General features: G+C 47.6%; 1 protein-coding gene across 7 annotated transcripts in view; it reads left to right on the top strand.

Moving 5' to 3' along the window:
• The window catches only part of LOC110500614 (peroxisome proliferator-activated receptor gamma coactivator 1-alpha), a 59442-nt gene that overhangs the window by 15236 nt on the left and 24837 nt on the right, over window positions 1–19369 (top strand). For 2 of the 7 annotated variants that reach the window (XM_036958078.1, XM_036958077.1), the window contains exons 3-5: window positions 14132–14323; window positions 15807–15929; window positions 16859–17186. In XM_036958078.1, the coding sequence (XP_036813973.1) occupies window positions 14132–14323; window positions 15807–15929; window positions 16859–17186 (643 nt within the window). Of the gene's footprint in view, window positions 1–14128; window positions 14324–15806; window positions 15930–16858; window positions 18168–19369 lie in introns of all 7 variants that reach the window. The other 5 variants (XM_036958076.1, XM_036958075.1, XM_036958073.1 and 2 more) reach the window with 3 other exon arrangements.

Raw genomic sequence — 19369 nt, 5'->3', positions numbered from 1 at the left:
AACACAGAATAGCCTCATGTACAGTCCCTCAAATAGTTTGGAGAAAATATCCTTTCTATTTTATTCAGCTATGTATTTTTCATACTATAAAATAATATAAAAGAATGCCACGGGATTCTAAGCAAATCTTGTCTGCTAAATGAACTAGTGTAACCCACAGCCATATGTCATAGCCAGGTCATGGCCTAACATAAGGACAACTCAGAGTATGTTATTCTGTTCTTCTGAAATACATTTTCTTCATACCATGTTTCTTTAGACCTGTCTAACATATATCATTGATTTATTGTGATTTATTAGACTTTTTAAAATGTAGATGTTACAGAGGTCTGCATCAGTGGCTTGTAGGCTATGAGTGGAAGCTAGGAGATGCTAAATGTGTTCATGTTAATTAACAGTCAATTACCGTGAGACCAGCAGTTATTTGCTTGACAATCACCGTCTGACTAAATTTTGTGACAGCCACAGCCCTAACTGACAAACGCACACACATACACACACGATGGTTGAGTCCGAGCGTTATCTCCAAGCGTCTGTCAGATTCACTCCACAGCAAAGACTCTCCCTCTTTCTCCTTCCCCCTCTATCCTTCTCTCTCTCTCGATCTCTCCCTCCCTGGTAGAACAGTCCACTGGCTCTCCAACTCTCTTACACACACACACACACACACACACACACACACACACACACACACGCCATCCGCAAGCAGCCCTGTTAGAAAGTTTCAGTGGGCATAAACAAATTAATTCACCCCAAGACTGGCTGGCTGGTTGGCTGACTGACTGGTTGACTGACTGGTTGGCTGACTGGTTGACTGACTGGCTGGCTGACTGACTGGCTGGCTGACTGACTGGCTGGCTAACTGACTGGTTGGCTGGCTGGCTGGTTGGCTGACTGACTGGCTGGCTGACTGGTTGACTGACTGGCTGGCTGACTGACTGACTGGTTGGCTGACTGACCCACTGGTTGGCTGACTGGTTGACTGACTGACTGGCTGGCTAACTGGCTGGCTGTTTGTCTCACAGAAGAGATAGTTCTGATTGAGGGCTGGGTTGGAGCAAATAAATGTCTCACCTGAGTCTCCTCAAACATATTGGCTGATTTCTTCTGGTTAATAAGATACCTGCACACATTAGGACCGGCTAGCACACTACACACACACAAACGCTACACACACAAACACACACACACGCTACACACACTACACACACAAGCACTCTATACACAGGCACTCTACACACACACACACTCTACACACACACACACTCTACACACACACACACACACACACACACACACACACACACACACACACACACACACACACACACACACACCCATTATAAAACTATTTTGTGTGTGTGTGTGTGTGTGTGTGTGTGTGTGTGTGTGTGTAGAGTGAGTGTGTGTAGAGTGTGGGTGTGTGTGTGTGTAGCGTTTGTGTGTGTGTAGTGTGCTAGCCGGTCCTAATGTTTCGGGGGTGTGTGTGTCTAATAATATAATCTGAACTGGATGTACATTCCCTGGATGGAAAACCCATTGACTGTGACATCTGACGACACCAGGCTGGCGACCCACTATGGGACCTAGAGTCATGCCTGTCCCCTTCCCGAAGGCCCTAATGAGGACATGGGGGTAAAGGTTAACCATGAAAGGGTCACGTCAAAGTAGACAGTGTTCGCCAGCCACTTGAGTCAAGCCCCCATAGCTGGTTTATTGTCTATTAGGATAGGTTGTGTTTTCTTTGAGGTTGTAATGTGTGTGTGTGTGTGTGGGGGGGGGGGGGGGGGGGGGGGGTGTATTTTAACTATGTGTGTGTGGGGAGGGTATTTTATCTGTGTGTGTGTGTGTGGGGGGGGGGGTGTATGTTATCTGTGTGTGTGTGTGGGGGGGGGTATTTTATCTGTGTGTGTGTGTGTGGGGGGGGGGGGATTTTAACTATGTGTGTGTGGGGGGGGGGGGGGGGTATTTTAAATGTGTGTGGGGGGAGTATTTTAACTGTGTGTGGGGGGGGGTATTTTATCTGTGTGTGTGTGTGTGTGTGGGGGGGGGGTATTATAACTATGTGTGTGTGGGGAGGGTATTTTATCTGTGTGTGTGTGTGGGGGGGGGTATTTTAACAGTGTGTGGGGGGGGGGGGGTATTTTAACTGTGTGTGTGTGTGTGTGGGGGGGGGGTATTTTATCTGTGTGTGTGTGGGGGGGGGGGTATTTAATCTGTGTGTGTGTGGAGGGTATTTTTTCTGTGTGTGTGTGTGGGGGGGGGGGGGTATTTTAACTATGTGTGGGGAGGGTATTTTAACTGTGTGTGGGAGGGGGGTATTTTAACTGTGTGTGGGGGGTGTATTTAAACTGTGTGTGTGTGTGGGGGGGGGGGGTATTTTAACTGGGCAGGGGGGGGTATTTTAACTGTGTGGGTGTGTGGGGGTAGGGTTGCACATTTTGGGGAATATTCAGAGGTGGAACCTTCTGTGGGAATTAACGGGAATATATGGGAATTAAATTAAATATATGCAAATTAATATTAGTACCATTTAAATCTAGAAGTTTTTTGCATTGTATATATTTACCCTATCATATGGAGACAGAAATATAAACATTTTACCTTCATTTCATAAGTAGAAATAATTGCAAATTATTAAATCCTTCCAATAGAAATACAAAAAAACTATTTAGTTATGAATTGAACTTGAATTAAATGAGTTGACTCTTCACATGGGATGATTTCACTGAACAACAAAAGAAAGGGAATATTGAATGATCCCCAATGATCCATCGCATCTTTCAAAAATCTTTTCAACATACATCTGTAAAATGATGGTCTAGAAACAAAAGCTTTGGTTGTCTTCCTCTCAGGCTTCATGTCTTCTCCCTGGACCTCCTCAATGTCCACCTCTTGAACATCAGACTCTGAGGCCTCATCTTCACATCAAATCAAATTGTATTGGTCACATACACATGGTTAGCAGATGTTAATGCGAGTGTAGTGAAATGCTTGTGCTTCTAGTTCCGACCATGCAGTAATATCTAACAAGTAATCTAACATTTCCATCTTCACTGTCACTTTCCAACCTTGTTGAGGATGGCTCGTTGTCAGTGTCAGAAAGCTTCAAATTTGCACGGATGGCCACCAATTGTTCAACCCTTGTATTGTTCAGCCTGTTGTGTGCTTTGGTGTGTGTGTTCCCAAACAAGGACCTGTTTCACTCCGAGGCAGCTGATGTTGGTGGGATTTGGAGGATTGTGAGGGCAACAGGGGAAAGAGCCACAGATCCACAAAGCCCCTTCCACCAGGTGGCTGATGAGATATGTTGGCACGACTTGGAAGTGTACTTCACCAGACTGCCAAGAACCTTGCCCTCATCCAGGCCAAGGTGGCGAGACACGGTAGTGATGACACCATAGGCCTTGTTGATCTCTGCACCAGACAGGATGCTCTTGCCAGCGTACTTGGGGTCCAACATGTACAGTGCCTTGCGAAAGTATTCGGCCCCCTTGAACTTTGCGTCCTTGGCTCTCTTGTAGAGTGTATCCATTGTTTTCAGTGCCATGATATCCTTGAGGAGCAGATTCAATGCATGAGCAGCACAGCCAGTGGTTGTGATGTGAGGGTAGGACTCCTCCACTTTAGACCAAGCAGCCTTCATGTTCACAACATTGTCTGTCACCAGTGCAAATACCTTCTGTGGTCCAAGGTCATTGATGACTGCCTTCAGCTCATCTGCAGTATAGAGACCCGTGTGTCTGTTGTCCCTTGTGTCTGTGCTCTTGTAGAATATTGGTTGAGGGGTGGAGATGATGTAGTTCATTATTCCTGGCCCACAAACAGCTTTCTCTATGATTTGCTTCGTTCAGAAATCACTTCCAATACACATTGCCTGTTTGCATTAGAGGTGAACTAGTTGCATACACTTAAAATACACATTGCCTGTTAGCATTAGAGGTGAACTAGTTGCATACACTTAAAATACACATTGCCTGTTTGCATTAGAGGTGAACCAGTTGCATACACAGCTCGAGCAAGACATTCATCAGCATTTCTCTGACTACGCTCCTCCATTGAGTCAACAAAAACTTCTGATTCCAGGAGGACCATGAGCTGTTGCTATCGATAAGGTGTCTGATTCATCATTTTCACCTCAAATACAAGTAGAGGGACTTTTGTGTGTGTGGGGTGTATTCAAACTGTGTGTGTGTTTGTGTGTGTGTGGGGGGGTGTATTTTAACTGTGTGTGTGAGGGGGTGTATTTTGTCTTTCTGTGTGTGTGTGGGGGGGGGGGGGGTGTATTTTATCTGTGTGTGTGGGGGGGTGTATTTTACCTGTGTGTGTATAGGATGGGTGTATTTTATCTGTGTGTGTGTGTGGGGTGTATTTTATGTGTCTGTGGGTGAGGGTATATTTTGTGTGTGTGTGTGTTTTTTTCCTTCTGTGTGTGTGTGTGTGTGTGTGTGTGTTGTTCTAAGAGTGAGACTAAGGAGTAAAGTTGTCAGGCCGTTGCTGCACTAAATAGACACGGACACTTCCTCCAGCTATACCAATAGCTAGTGTGTGTGGTGTGTGAGTGTATGTGCGCCTGAGGACGCACATGTGAGTGAGACAACTCAGAAAAATATGGTTCCATTTGCATGTGATAAATGGCTAGCCGCTGCACTTCCATAGACTTCCTGTGTGTGTGTCTGTCTGTGTGTGTCTGTTGGTGGTTGCGTGGCTATTTTTAGTGCAAGGGGGTAATCTCTACTAAGAGCCTTTCAGGACCACTTCTGTTTAACCAGGCCAGAAATGCTTAGCCCCCCCCTCACTCACATATACACAGAAACTCAAACAGCAAGCCAACCCTTCCTGTATTATTTAATACTGTATTCTTTCAAATGGGTGTAAGAACACTGGATTCCTGGAATGCTATTTACACACACACACTTATGCAATGGGCACGGAGCGAGAGAGAGATGGAAAGAGGGAGAGAAATAGGAGTAGAGAGAGAGAGAAAGTGAGAGAAATAGGGATAGAGAGAGGGGCAGAAAAAGAGAGAGAGAAATAGGGACAGAGAGATAGTGAGAGAAATAGGTGCAGAGAGGGACAGAGAGATAGTGAGAGAAATAGGTGCAGAGAGGGACAGAGAGATAGTGAGAGAAATAGGGATAGAGAGGGACAGATAGATAGTGAGAGAAATAGGGATAGAGAGAGGGGCAGAAAAAGAGAGAGAAATAGGGACAAAGAGATAGTGAGAGAAATAGGGGCAGAGAGGGACGGAGAGATAGTGAGAGAAATAGGTGCAGAGAGATAGTGAGATAAGTAGGGGTAGAGAGGGTCAGAGAGATAGTCAGAGAAATAGGGGCAGAGAGGGACAGCGAGATAGTGAGAGAAGTAGGGGTAGAGAGGGACAGGGAGATAGTGAGATAAGTAGGGGTAGAGAGGGACAGAGAGATAGTGAGATAAGTAGGGGTAGAGAGGGACAGAGAGATAAGTAGGGGTAGAGAGGGACAGAAAGATAGTGAGATAAGTAGGGGTAGAGAGGGACAGAGAGATAGTGAGAGCCAGTGAACAAAAGAAAGAAGCCGAGAGGGAGACCTTCAATCCATTGGTTCAGTGATTAGATGTGAAGCGCTATCAGTCCTGTGTGATCCTCCACTTCCACTCTCCGGGAGAGGCATATCGATCAGAGGTGTGCAGCCCTCCCCAGACCAGCTCAGCCACCTTTAACTGAAGCTAGCATTTCTTCACTAGTGCTTATCACTAGCCTATAGCCAGCCCCTTGGCCCCTACTCCATAGAATAGGATGTCTTTGTCTGCACTGGAAATATACAATTGGCTTTATAGACCGGATGTAGTTTGTCTGTTCGGTCTCTTACAACGTAGCTGGTCTTGCGTGTTGTTTTGCAGTGTCTCCTCTTCAAACTCTGTCCCCAACCTGGTCATTCCAGAATTACACTCAGATCAGTAGAGCTATGCTAACGTTAGAGCATGCATATGGTTCCAGCTTGTGCTTTTCTATAATTGAATGTTTGGTCTCAGACAGGGCCTTAAATAGTTGAAGAAGCTCTTGAAGTAACTCCTTGCGCTTGAGAGAGTGGGATGACTCACATGGCTTGACAATCAGCACCACCGACAGACAGTAGGCTAGGGAGAAAGCTGTGGCACGGACATTCTCATGGTGTGTGTGTGTGTGTGTGTGTGTGAGAAGTTTTTCTGTGTGTGTGTGTGTGTGTGTGTGTTAAGAGATTAGCGTGTTCATTCTCACTGCCAGGAAGAACACACGTTTGTTATGAAACTGTGCAATGACACATTCAGGGAATAAAGTGTTTGTCCTCTGTGAGTGCTGTCGACCTGATTATCTAGCTGTCTCGAACAATCGACTCTTTCCAGGAGAATCCGTTTTCCCAAAAAGTGCTAGCTCCAAATCCCTCCATCCCAGCTCCATTGCTCACAAAGTCCAGGCACGGACCAGGGTTACCTGCTGCAGCACCCTGACCTGAAACAGGGGGAAACAAAGCCACACCCATGCTCAGAAGTCAAGGTAAAAGATAATGCGTTTATTTAGTAATCAGCAAATAGCTTTAATGCAGTAGGTAAGTGCTGAGGTCTGTAAGCTTGATAAGATCATTTCAGGTGTTATCTCCCCTCTGTATTGTACTCCGCATAGAGTGTAAATTGAATAGGGTGACCTTTTGCCGCATAATCAAATTGACTGCATTTTCCAAAAAGATTTCTGTGGTTTCAATTACCATACATTTGTGATGTTGGGTCCATACTCTCCACAACAAGCATACACATGACACACACACACACACACACACACACACACACACACACACACACACACACACACACACACACACACACACACACACACACATACACATGACACACACACACACACACACACACACACACACACACATTAGAAGCAGAAGTGTGCTTCCCTGCATAACAATATTTTCCTGTTTGCATCCCAGTACACAACACTACTGTGTGATACAGTATCTGTCTACCCCATCCTTGCTCTCTCCTTGCTCTCCCCATCCTCCTCTGATAATACTGTGACAAATGAAAAGGCCTGCAGCCGTTGATGAGCTTGGCAGGGTCTGAAAGGTCAGGAGAGGGAGGGATGGATGGAGGGATGGAGGGGGGGGGGCAGAGTATGTTATCCTTGGCCGTTCTGTGAGAATCGGAGAGGCTTTGACCATTCTGCTCTCTCTCCTTGCAAATGTAGCAACAACCCAAATTTGTGATGGTTTTGTGTGTTACACCGACCTGCGTGAAGGAAACGTGACAATGTCCGTTTTACTGGATTGATGTCAGAGCAGCCCCTCCTCCACCCGTCTCTCTCTCCTTCTACTCACCATCTACGCGCCGACACGTACCAAGGGATGCTTAGCACTGCAGATTCATAGCTGCCTACTCAAGCAAACAGCTATTTGCATGTTATGAGAAAAACAGCCAGAAAATATTCCCTAACTCACTTCTGTATATCCAGTGGAATGTTTGATAAAAGCAAAGCACTCGTGTCAGAATTCCCATTTCACCTAAGTAGGAACGCCAGCACCTTCATTTCTTGCATCGACCTGGCTAATACAATTTTTTTTTTTACCCCTAGACCACTATGGGAAAGAGCATTCAAACATTGGTGTATAATTACATTGGAGTAAAACAAACCGAAGAACACCATCTGTTGGAAAGAGGGGAAAAAACGACAGCAGCTCTGCGTTAGGCCTTAGATATAGATTCTCCTGCTCACACTGTTAATATAAACCCCCCTCGTGGTTTGGCTTCAGCTGTTTGGTGATCGCAGGGCTCTCCTGGGCCCGTAACACTTGTGACTAAAAGCCTCTCCTTAGACTAGCGATTCTAGTACCTGGAGAGTTTCAGTTGTCGTCAGCAGCAGTGGTGTTGGGAGGACAAGTCCAAACCTCCTGGAGGGGAGTAGAGTTTGTTTTAAGCCTTCTGTTCCCCCTTGCTGGTGGTGTATCACTGTCCTTCCCTTCGTTTGTTGCTGTCCGACAGTCCATCCTCATTCGAGAACTAGCTGTTGTGTTTGTGTGTTTCTGTCATGGGTACACCTGCTTAGAGAATCCTGACCAAGGATGACATTTTATTTCATGCCTGCTGATGATGATGTTGTTGTGGTGGTGGTGTATTTTTTTGCCGACTCTCTCCTGACTTTTGACCCCGAGGTACAACAGTACTGTACGACATGCAAGGCTGAAGTCTAAAAATGGCCGTAGGGCGAGGTGGCGTCAGCAGATCTCAGAGACCTGGTCTTGTTTCAGGTCAGGATTTCGGTCAGGAATTGTGGCAGGAGTGCTGGAACTGTCGGTCAAAGACTGTCCGTCAACCTTTTACAAAGCAGAGTAGAGTTTCTTGGGAACACGTCTAGGTTTCTCTCAGAATCCGAGCGAGTTGTCAGGTTTGACGGTCTTCGACAGAGAATTGGTCACCGGAGGATTTTCTCCCTCTCTTTCTCCCACTCTGTCTTTCTCTCTCTCTGTTCTCATCTGATAGCGCTCTAACGGTCCAAATGGTTCCCAGGAGACACATCAGCGCTCCCTCGCTCGAACACTTCTCCCTCACACAGTCCGAGGCTTCATTGACATGTCGAATGGAGTTTCCACTGTAGAATATTCACACTGGTTGTCAATGGAAGTGACATCTGACAGAGATGTCCTGTCTTTGACGTCACTCCTTGATGTGATGCAACTGAGAAACCGCGTGTGGGCCAAAAGTTCTGGTTTGGATCAAACGGTCAATGTACTACTGCAGGATCTCTATTAGTACATTCCTAGGAGCTTAGGCAGGTGTGGAGATGAGTCCCGTTGTTCATCAGGGTAGAGTATTGATCTGCACGACCCACGGTGCTGCTATTGACCACTCTTGTCTGTGTTCAGAGAGTATTGGTCTGGACGACCCACAGTGCTGCTGTTGACCACTCTCATCTGTATTCAGAGAGTATTGGTCTGGACGACCCACAGTGCTGCTGTTGACCACTCATCTGTATTCAGAGAGTATTGGTCTGGACGACCCACGGTGCTGGTGTTGACCACTCATCTGTATTCAGAGAGTATTGGTCTGGACGACCCACGGTGCTGCTGTTGACCACTCATCTGTATTCAGAGAGTATTGGTCTGGACGACCCACGGTGCTGCTGTTGACCACTCTTATCTGTGTTCAGAGAGGAACCCAGACACCTCAAGGAATTACACATTTACTGCTGTGTAAATGGGCTGTGTGTGTGTGCGCTTATGTGTGTGTGTATTTGTGTGTGCGTGGAGCAGGGGCGATAGTCTTGACTTGGCTTGCGACCATTTGAAGGTGTTGACCGATGCCACACAGTGAGCCTTATGTCCAGAGCAAGCAGAACCCGGTCTCTTCTAGCCCGAAGGATCGTTTGCTTGGAAAATGGACTTTGAATAATCCAACGCACTGTTGACTCCCATAGCCAGATGGTCAAAGGAGACCAGCCTTCAACTCTGGCATGGCCTTGATCAATTTGACAGTTTTAACATGTAGTTAATGTTGTTTCGAAGAACTGAGATGAACAGTGCAGCCAGTCACAGACATAGACATAGTCACATGTACACACACACCCGATCTATACAGCACAGTATTGTATTGTGTCAGTCCTATAGGTTACAATGTTCTTCTCTCTCACTAGCAGATAATGAGTGCTAAATGACTGGTCGTCTCTGGTGGCTGCATGACATGTCTATGCTCTGCATCTTGCTGCACCTCTACCCCCCCCCCCCCTCCCCTCTCTCCCCCACCCCTCCCCCCTTGCCTCCCCCTTCCCTCTCCTCCCCCTTCCCTCTCCTCCCCCCTCTCCTACCCTTTTCCCTCCCTTCTCGCCCCCCTCTCCCCTTCCCTTCGCCCCTCTCCTGCCATATGTTGCGCCTGTGTGACCAGCCGTTGTGTCAGCTCGACTAACGCCTCAGCAGTGGCTGACTTTGATTCATGTTCTCTGAAATCTGGGGCAATAATACAGAATACATTATTTGTTTATGAAATCTAAATAAAATGTAATGCCGCGTTGAGGTGACCCCCCCGTTTCTGATTGTTCTATGATTATGTCTGGCTACTCGTTTAATATCGTCCGAGGGAATGCCTTTGAAATTGTGAGTGTGAGAGAAATATACACTGAGTGTACAAAACATTAGGAACACCTTCCTAATATGGAGTTGCTCCACTCCCCCCTCAGAACAGCCGGCGGATGGACTGTACAAGGTGTCAAAAGCGTTCCACAGGGATGCTGGCCCATGTTCCCTCCAATGCTTCCCACAGTTGTGTCAAGTTGGCTGGATGTCCTTTGGTTAGTGTACCATTCTTGATACACACAGGAAACTGTTGAGCTTGAAAAACCCAGCAGCGTTGCAGTTCTTGACTCAAACCAGTGTGCCTGGCACCTACTACCATACCCTGTTCAAAGGCACTTAAATATTTTGTCTTGCCCATGCACCCTCTGAATGCCACACATACACAATCCATGTCTCAATTATCTCAAGACTTAAAAATCCTTCTTTAACCCGTCTCCTCCCCTTCATGTACACAGATTGAAGTGGATTTAACAGGTGACATCAATAAGGGATCATAGCTTTCACCTGGGTTCACCTGGTCAGTCCATGTCATGGAAAGAGCAGGTGTTCCTAATGTTTGGTACCCAGTGCATCTCTAGACGAAGTAGCACAATTCAATTGTCAAGGCATGGATTTAACCCCGATCAATTCGCAGGCCAATTTATTAAGAAATGTTTTCTGTCTGAGTAGACTGGTCTCTTTTTAAAAAAAAATGTCTCCCTGTATTTGCGGAGCGAGTCTAAGCCATACTTTCAGAACCAGATGACTCATTTAGAATGCAAGGGGTTTTCTTCTTCTCCCTGAGTGGCAGTTGTAACAGTTTCTGTCTCTCATTGTGAGATCACAGCAGTGTATGAGATGAACCTGTGTGTTATTAAATGGTCAGGTTTGTAATTGCAGAAACATTGAATAGTGTTTTTTATTATTCCCGTTTCTTCAAAAATGTAAAGATGCCTTGCCAAATGCCTACTTGAAATGTGATCCCTGGGACATTGCTCAGAGGCTACAAATCTTCAAGAAGCAATTCATTGTTTTAAATTGGATTTCAAAAGTCAGAGTTCAAAAGTCTGTATTTACAACAAACAAAAAAACGCACATCCCGTTACCAGGGACATGAATTATATCTCTGGGTCACAATGGCTCGGCGGAACTCAGTCAAAGAGTTGAAAGCAAGGAGGATTTCAAAGACAGCCCGTCTGATAACAAGATACCCTCACCTGATAATGAACGACTGGTGTGCTGCTTTCTCTTTTCCGAAGTGAGAGGCAGAGGGCTACGCGGGTAGGAGGGAGGGGGGAGAAAGATGGAGCGGCCCTACCGGCGCCTGCCATCATGCTTTATGGCTAATTGAAACGCTTGGAGTAAAACAGCCATGAATGGCACCCTTTGGAATTGAAGCTGGTTAATATATCGTGATCCTACATTTAGTCTTGGATGGTTAATATGTCTTTTAATTGGGTGAGGTCCATTAAACGGGATGGGAGAGATGGTGCTCCACCCGAGGCCATATCTTTTTCCTTTGCCACACCCTTTTCGGTCTCTAAACAGCCGCTGTGGTAATCGATAAATGTGGACGCGGCCGTCATTGGGTTGCCAGGTTAGCTCTGATGTCATCCTCCTTTGGGGTTGCATAGCTTTTGGGTGGTGACGAGTCAAGAGGTAGTGGATTGACTTTGGTCTAGTGAAGTGGCGTGAGGATAGTCTTAAGCTGGCGTGGCAAAGCTGGGCTTTGCTGGACAGGGGCTCTCTCGAGAGGAGAACCACTTACTCAGGTCTCTTCTTTTTCCACAGCCCCTGAAAATCCTCTGACTGGCCTGGGACTCACCAGCCGGAGCTTTAGCAAGGCCTGTAGCATGACCGCCACGACTTGAGCTTTTACAAGTGTCCCTTTCACTGCATTACAGTCCTCTAGACTTTAGTAAGAGTTGTTCAAACTCTTTTTTTTCCAAACAGCAGACCTGGGTTCAAATACTATTTCAAATATCTGAAATACTTTCACATACATTCAAAGTAACTATTCAGATATTTTTTATTTGAAAAGACAAATAGTTTAATATTTTAATGTATTTGGAAATACACTTGGAAAGTATTTGAAAATACTAAAATACAATGACTCAAGTACACTCCCATGCATTTAACCCAGGTATTTGAAAGTAATATTTGAAATAAATGTTTGAAAATACTCTCAAAAACTAGTTGGCACACCATTTTTTTTTTTTACAAAGAACCATTGAAATACTCAAATAAAAGTACTTGTTTTGGGCTGTGTTTTTGCAAATACACAGATTTGTTTTGTTGAAATACCAGATGCTCGAATACACATGTATTTGAACCCAGGTATGGATTTGCTACAGTCACGTATTATCCGGAGTGAAAATCCTGAGACCACTCCTGCCGATGAAGCTCGGTGGCGTGGGGAAATTTGACTGGCACTTAGGTAAGATGGAGGTCTTGATTTCGCTGCCAAAACGTCTGCATATATAGACTGGAAAAAGTGAGACCCTAGCCTTCTGTGAAAAGTTGTTCAAGTTTAATCCAAACAGATGGTTCTCATTTTGAGATAATCTGAAATGATCCCAGTTACAATTTTCTAGCTGAGGAGCGAGTGTTAGGTTCTAAGAAAAGTCTCTGTCTGTATCAACTGTTATTACCCACCCGCTTAGCGCTCGGCTAATAAAGTGGGATGTCTGAAAACTGGGAACAGCAACATAGGTTCCGGCACAGTGGATTGAAGCTCTTTGCAAGTAATTAAACAGCATGGTACCTCATCGAGAGCAATTTCCTGCAAACCATTTACTGCCAGTGCTGGCGTGGCCCCAGTCACCGTTTTGTTATCTCTGGGAAATATGTCACTTTTATGTTGTTAGAGGATGAATATCGTATGAAAGAGCATTGGATTCACATTCTCCTCCCGGTCAGATGGCTAACACAAATGCTGAGGCTATCTGTGTCATCTAAGCAAGAAAAGGGAGGGGGGGGGGGGATGACATGTCCACTATCTAGAGCTATCCACGGCGGTGTGGAATCCTAGGAAACTCAGAGGGGTTGAATGGGAGCAAGCGGCCTGGAGTAATTGTCTGCATGTGGGAGCCAAGCATGAGCAGGCAAGCAGCGCTATCTTTAGGGATGGTTCCCCTTTGGCGCGATGATCACTGCACGCTATCGGCAAGCAATGTTAATCCTGCCATGTGGTATAAAAGGATTTGTTCTTATTCTTATTGGCGACTCGCTGTTTAACTTTTTCCCGGTTCCCCTGGGTTTTGGTCCTGGAACTTCCAGTGCCTGTTGTCTCCCCCCTCCATAATCCTCTGTCTCTCTCAACTCCCCTGTCGATGCTAGGCAGCCCACATCGCTCCCTCTCTGTCTCATTTGCTCCCTCTCTCATTATGTCACCCCTTTAAGTGGGAAACAGCTGCAGCAAACTCACAACATCCCCTCCCCCCGCACATGCTCCTCGACGAAGGTCAGTTGTCTTTTCCTGACACTTAAAAATATCAGATTCATTTAGCATTAGCAGGCGGTAATTCGCCTTATCGGAGGATGTCTTGCAAACATCTTGTCGACAAGTCGATCGTTCCCTTTTCTGAGGGGAGAGTTGGGGGATTGAGGCGACTCAACTTCCCTCCCCCCTAGACACTTTGCTGTGTGTCAGCCTTGTTAATGGATTTCTTGGGGGAGATATTATTTTGGTCCAGTAAGCTGCATGCTTAAAATATGAGTGACAGGGCTGACTCTCATGCGAACAGAGAGAGTTGTTTTTAAAAAGATAGGACTGCTGAAAAGAGCCGCTCTGCTGCAAAACTGGCCTACTCTATGAACAATAGAAGCGTGTAAACACTCGCCCTCCCAACCCCATCTGCAAAGAAAAGACGTATTGCTAAAGCAACTTCTCCAAACTAAAATGTCCTATTTCTCCCTCCCTCCCTCCCGCTCTCTCTTTCACTCCCGCTCTCTCTTTCCATCTCTCTCTCTCCCTCCCTTTCTCTTTCTCTCTCTCTCTCTCTCTCTCTCTCTCTCTCTCTCTCTCTCTCTCTCTCTCTCTCTCTCTCTCTTCCCCTCCCAAGAAGATAGATGAGGAAAATGAGGCCAACTTGCTGGCAGTGCTTACAGAAACCCTGGACAGCATCCCAGTGGACGAGGACGGATTGCCTTCGTTCGAGGCCCTGGCAGATGGGGACGTGACCAATGCCAGTGACCAGAGCTGTCCCTCCACCCCTGACGGCTCGCCGCGCACCCCCGAACCAGAGGAACCCTCCCTGGTAAGACTCTGTTCCACGACCTCTCTTTTATCCCTACCTCCACCACAACCACCACCCAATTCCCCACCATCCACGACCACAAACCCTCATCCCCCAGCACACCCCCTTCGCTCCAGCCCCTTTCCTGGGGCCACCGCCGACACCAGATAAGGAACTGCGAGCGAAGCAGGCCAGTGACCAAAAGCGTCTGTGTGCCTTGCAGCCCCCCATACATGTCTGTGTGCTGAGCTGACCATGATGCAGATGCCTGGATGAAAGAGGAAATCGAATGGCTCAGTGTTAGCTGTGAGGTGCTAATTACATTGTAGCGTACGAGCAGCACCAATGTAATGAAACATGCACTGCGGTGGGTCTGTAATGGTCGACATTATGCCACGGGCCTTGAAATCAAGCTAGGGATGAAAAATGAAATCCATCTCACCTCATATAATGACAGTGGCATCATTTATTCGATCAGGCCTTTCCTGAGGGGGTTTTTACCTGGAATGTTGTTTATTTTGGTGAGTCATAGTCCATGTATTTAATGCCACCCCTCCTCATTGTTCTGTGAATCACACTAGTAAAGCACATTGTGTCAATATCCCAAAACACCTGCCATGGAAAGACAGGTTACCTCTTTGACTTGTCCTTTTAGCACTGGAAACAACGAGGTGAAAGACAGGTTACCTCTTTGCCTTGTCCTTTTAGCACTGTAAACAACGAGGTGAAAGACAGGTTACCTCTTTGCCTTGTCCTTTTAGGAGCGGTAAACAACGAGGTGAAAGACAGGTTACCTCTTTGCCTTGTCCTTTTAGCACTGTAAACAACGAGGTGGAAGACAGGTTACCTCTTTGACTTGTCCTTTTAGCACTGTAAACAACGAGGTGGAAGACAGGTTACCTCTTTGACTTGTCCTTTTAGCACTGTAAACAACGAGGTGAAAGACAGGTTACCTCTTTGACTTGTCCTTTTAGCATTGTAAACAACGAGGTGAAAGACAGGTTACCTCTTTGCCTTGTCCTTTTAGCACTGTAAACAACGAGGTGAAAGACAGGTTACCTCTTTGCCTTGTCCTTTTAGCACTGTAAACAACGAGGTGTAAGACAGGTTACCTCTTTGACTTGTCCTTTTAGCACTGTAAACAACAAGGTGGAAGACAGGTTACCTCTTTGACTTGTCCTTTTAGCACTGTAAACAACGAGGTGAAAGACAGGTTACCTCTTTGACTTGTCATTTTAGCACTGTAAACAACAAGGTGAAAGGCCTCTATTGATAGGCGGCAATGTGTTTGTCTTCATACTGTTTCTGTACACTGAGATGAATCAAACATCCTCAGTCACACATTTACAAAAGCATTGACCATCTCTCTCGGATTGTTTAACTGAGTGAAATGATGACATTTCAGAGGCAGCGTTTGGGTAAACTCTAACTCTGCTCACCCCTTTTTTCTCCATTCATTCCTCTTCCTCCCCTTTCCTCCCTGTTCTGTTTGGGTCTTTTGCAGCTGAAGAAGCTCCTTCTGGCGCCCGCGAACTCCCAGCTCAGCTATAATCAATACATAGGTGACAAGGCACAAAACCATGCAGCCAGCAACCACCGGATCAGACCACCACCTGCTGTTGTCAAGGTATCTACCCAGTCGCGCCATTGGTTCACTTCAAATGCATCGCTTCCGTGGGCCCTTCCATGTTTGTTCACCGTCTCAGTTCTTCTTGTATTTTTTTGGCCTTGGAAGATGTTAAACTTCTGTTCCACTGTACCCTCCTGGGGGCCATCTCGTAATGAAAACAGCCTGATTGCCTGTTTCAGGACTGTTGTCTCATTAGCTAAAGCACTTATCCCCCCCTCCCTTGTAACGGTGTCTGTGGAAAATCAAACGTTGACAAGCGGTAAGATTGATGCTGCTAGATCTAGATTTAAATATCTAGTCATACAGTCTTGATGTTGTTACCCGTTCTTACTGTTACTGTTCTGTAGAGCGAATGGGTTTCTTTTGAGATAATCTAGTATTTCACTGGGTTTAAGTATAATGGGCACAGGAATGCCAATTAAATGAAGTAGGTGGTTCCAGTATTTTGCTACTTGCAGCATTTCATTGGAACATGATGAATGCGCCTGAAGATTAGATTTTTATTTAGTACGATGGCACATAAATAATGCGTTTGTTTACTCTTCCTTGTTTGGAAAAACGTATGAATATACGCCTGAATATACGTCCCTCAGTGTTTAAAAAACTGCATTTGGAATGCGTTGGGAGCATTGTTGTCTGGTAAACAGTGCATACACACAGCTTACACATCTCTGAAAAGTCTATTTTTAAACCGTACTTTTGACATCCATTTCTGGAGCACGGTGCTTGGAAGGCTCCCTGAGGACAGCGCTGCTGCGGTGGCGCTCGGGGGCCACGCAATTAAGATGATGGGCGGGCGGCGCTCCCACCACCGCCTCCCAGACAGTTGGGCGACCCACTATGCTGAGCCTCACTCTCTCTCTTCCACTCTCTTTCTTCCTCTCTTTTTCTTTCTCTTTCTTTTGTCTTTCTACACCCCCCTGCAGACGGAGATCTCCTGGAACAGCAAGCCGAGGGGGGGCTGTCCGCAGCAGAGCCGTCTAGTGAGGCGCCCGTGCACCGAGCTGCTCAAGTACTTGACCGCCACCGACGACATCCTCCTCCAGACCAAAGCCAGCGAAGCCAAGAGCGCCTGGGGGGGCGGCGGCAAAGACAAGGGCGGCCTGCTGGGCGCCTCGTCCTCCTCCTCCTCACCGTCCTCCACCACTTCCTTCTCCTCCCTCTCCTCCTCCTCCTCGATCGCCTCCAAGAAGAAGTCGTCCTCGTCGTCTGTCGTGTCACAGCAGCAGCAGCAGCAGCCACATCACCAGCGAGGTGAGAGCCGGGCTGCTGGCGAGTGTAGTGTGGCTGGTGTGGGGGCTGGGAAGTGGCGTCGCTGCGCTCATGGGGCTGGTGGCACTGAGGGACAGTCCGAACCCGCGGCGGCACCCGCTCCTGTCCCCCAGGCACGTAGGAACGACAGCGCCCATGCCCGCCCCAAACTGGAGCGCAGGCCGTCCAGTGAAGAAGGAAGGCCGCCAGGTCTGCAGCCTGCGGTGGACGCGGGGCGCCTGGCAGCCGCTAGGTTCATTAGGTACATGCATTCTTATTCTCTCCCTCCTAGAGAGACGGGTCAGACAGGCAGCTGTGGGCGTTGCCATAAGGCGGGCGCTGCCACTCAGGCAATTGAGTGCTGGGGCAGGCATGACCGTGGTGGGGCCGCGCCTAGGCACATTGCAGTGACCGTTAAGAAAAGAGAGGAGGAGCCAGGGCATCCGTTGCTTAGCCAGCTGCTGACCTCCAAGCAGAGGCCCGCCCGCTATCAGGCCCACTTGCTTCCGCCCACTACTACCCCTCAGCCTTGCAAGAGCCGTTCTTCAAGAATGAGCTCTGGAGTCCTGGAGAGGGATCAGTGTCCCAGCCAGGCTATTGAGGTGGAGGAGAAGGAGCACAGAGGGACTGTCAATATCGATCCCTGCAGATGGGGTCTCAGACAGGCCAAGGAGCCTGATTCGGACCCCCTGTTGGCCGAGAGCTTAGGCCTAGGCAGCTGGGTTAGCCAGCCAGACCAGGGGCTAGATTTGGGGCTGGGGCTGGGCTGGCTAGAGGTTGGCCTAGTGGAGCAGGCTGACTGTTTCGGGGAGGATGTTCGCGATGATGATGCCATAGGCAGCCCCATGGCGCTCTCATGGGGCCTGCCAAGCCCATTCTTCCCAGATTCTAGAAATCCAGACCCCACTCCCTCCGTCACACAGCAGCACCTACACATGCAGGCAGTCTGCAGGCACCCCGAGGACCAGAGCCTCCTGTTGTTAGGTAATCATCGCTGCATCCCTGCCCTCTCTCTCTTCTCCCTCTCCTGCTTTAACCACTTCCCAGTTTGACTACACACTAACCCCAATGCTAATTCGACGCTATCACTCTGAGTACAAAAAATAAATTGCTTGGTGCACCATCTATTCCAAAAGGCATTCTTTAGAATTGGTACAGACCCTTGCCTCAACATTGACTTAACAGGGAGGTGGGACAGGGGTAGTAGCCTGTTATGTTTTGATTCAGCATGGCATTTGTTAAATCAACCACTATCTGGCTGGATCAAGCGGAGGTGCTGAATGTCTACCTAGTTACTCTGGGCAGAGCTCTGCCCTAATGACTTAATTGTCTGACTGAGCGACACTCTTTAACTGCATTTGGAGACAGCCAGAGCCTCAGGCAACTGCACAAGATTCCTTTACTCTCCTTTCTTCCTCTGCTTTTGGTTCCAAATGCATGCAACAATTACTTCATAGCCACTACCACCACCACCTCCCATTAGCCGTTACCACCACCACCTCCCAATTGGCTGCTACCACCACCACCTCCCATTAGCCACCACCACCACCTCCCATTAGCCCCTACCACCACCACCTCCCATTAGCCGCCACCACCACCACCCCCATTAGCCCCTACCACCACCACCTCCCATTAGCCACTACCACCACCTCTCATTAGCCACTACCACCACCACCACCTCTCATTAGCCGCTACCACCACCACCACATCCCATTAGCCACCACCACCTCCCATTAGCCACTACGACCACCACCTCCCATTAGCCACTACCACCACCACCACCTCCCAATAGCCGCTACCACCACCACCACATCCCATTAGCCACCACCACCTCCCATTAGCCACTACGACCACCACTACCTCCCATTAGCCACTACGACCACCACTACCTCCCATTAGCCACTACGACCACCACCTCCCATTAGCCACTACAACCACCACCTCCCATTAGCCACTACGACCACCACCTCCCATTAACCACTACGACCACCACCTCCCATTAACCACTACGACCACCATCTCCCATTAACCACTACGACCACCACCTCCCATTAACCACTACGACCACCACTACCTCCCATTAACCACTATGACCACCACCTCCCATTAACCACTACGACCACCACCTCCCATTAACCACTACGACCACCACCTCCCATTAACCACTACGACCACCACCACCTCCC

This window comes from Oncorhynchus mykiss, chromosome 21 (genome assembly GCF_013265735.2).
Source record: "Oncorhynchus mykiss isolate Arlee chromosome 21, USDA_OmykA_1.1, whole genome shotgun sequence".
NCBI lineage: Eukaryota > Metazoa > Chordata > Actinopteri > Salmoniformes > Salmonidae > Oncorhynchus > Oncorhynchus mykiss.
Note: the sequence above shows the minus strand (reverse complement) of the source record. Positions and strands in the feature narration are given on the sequence as shown.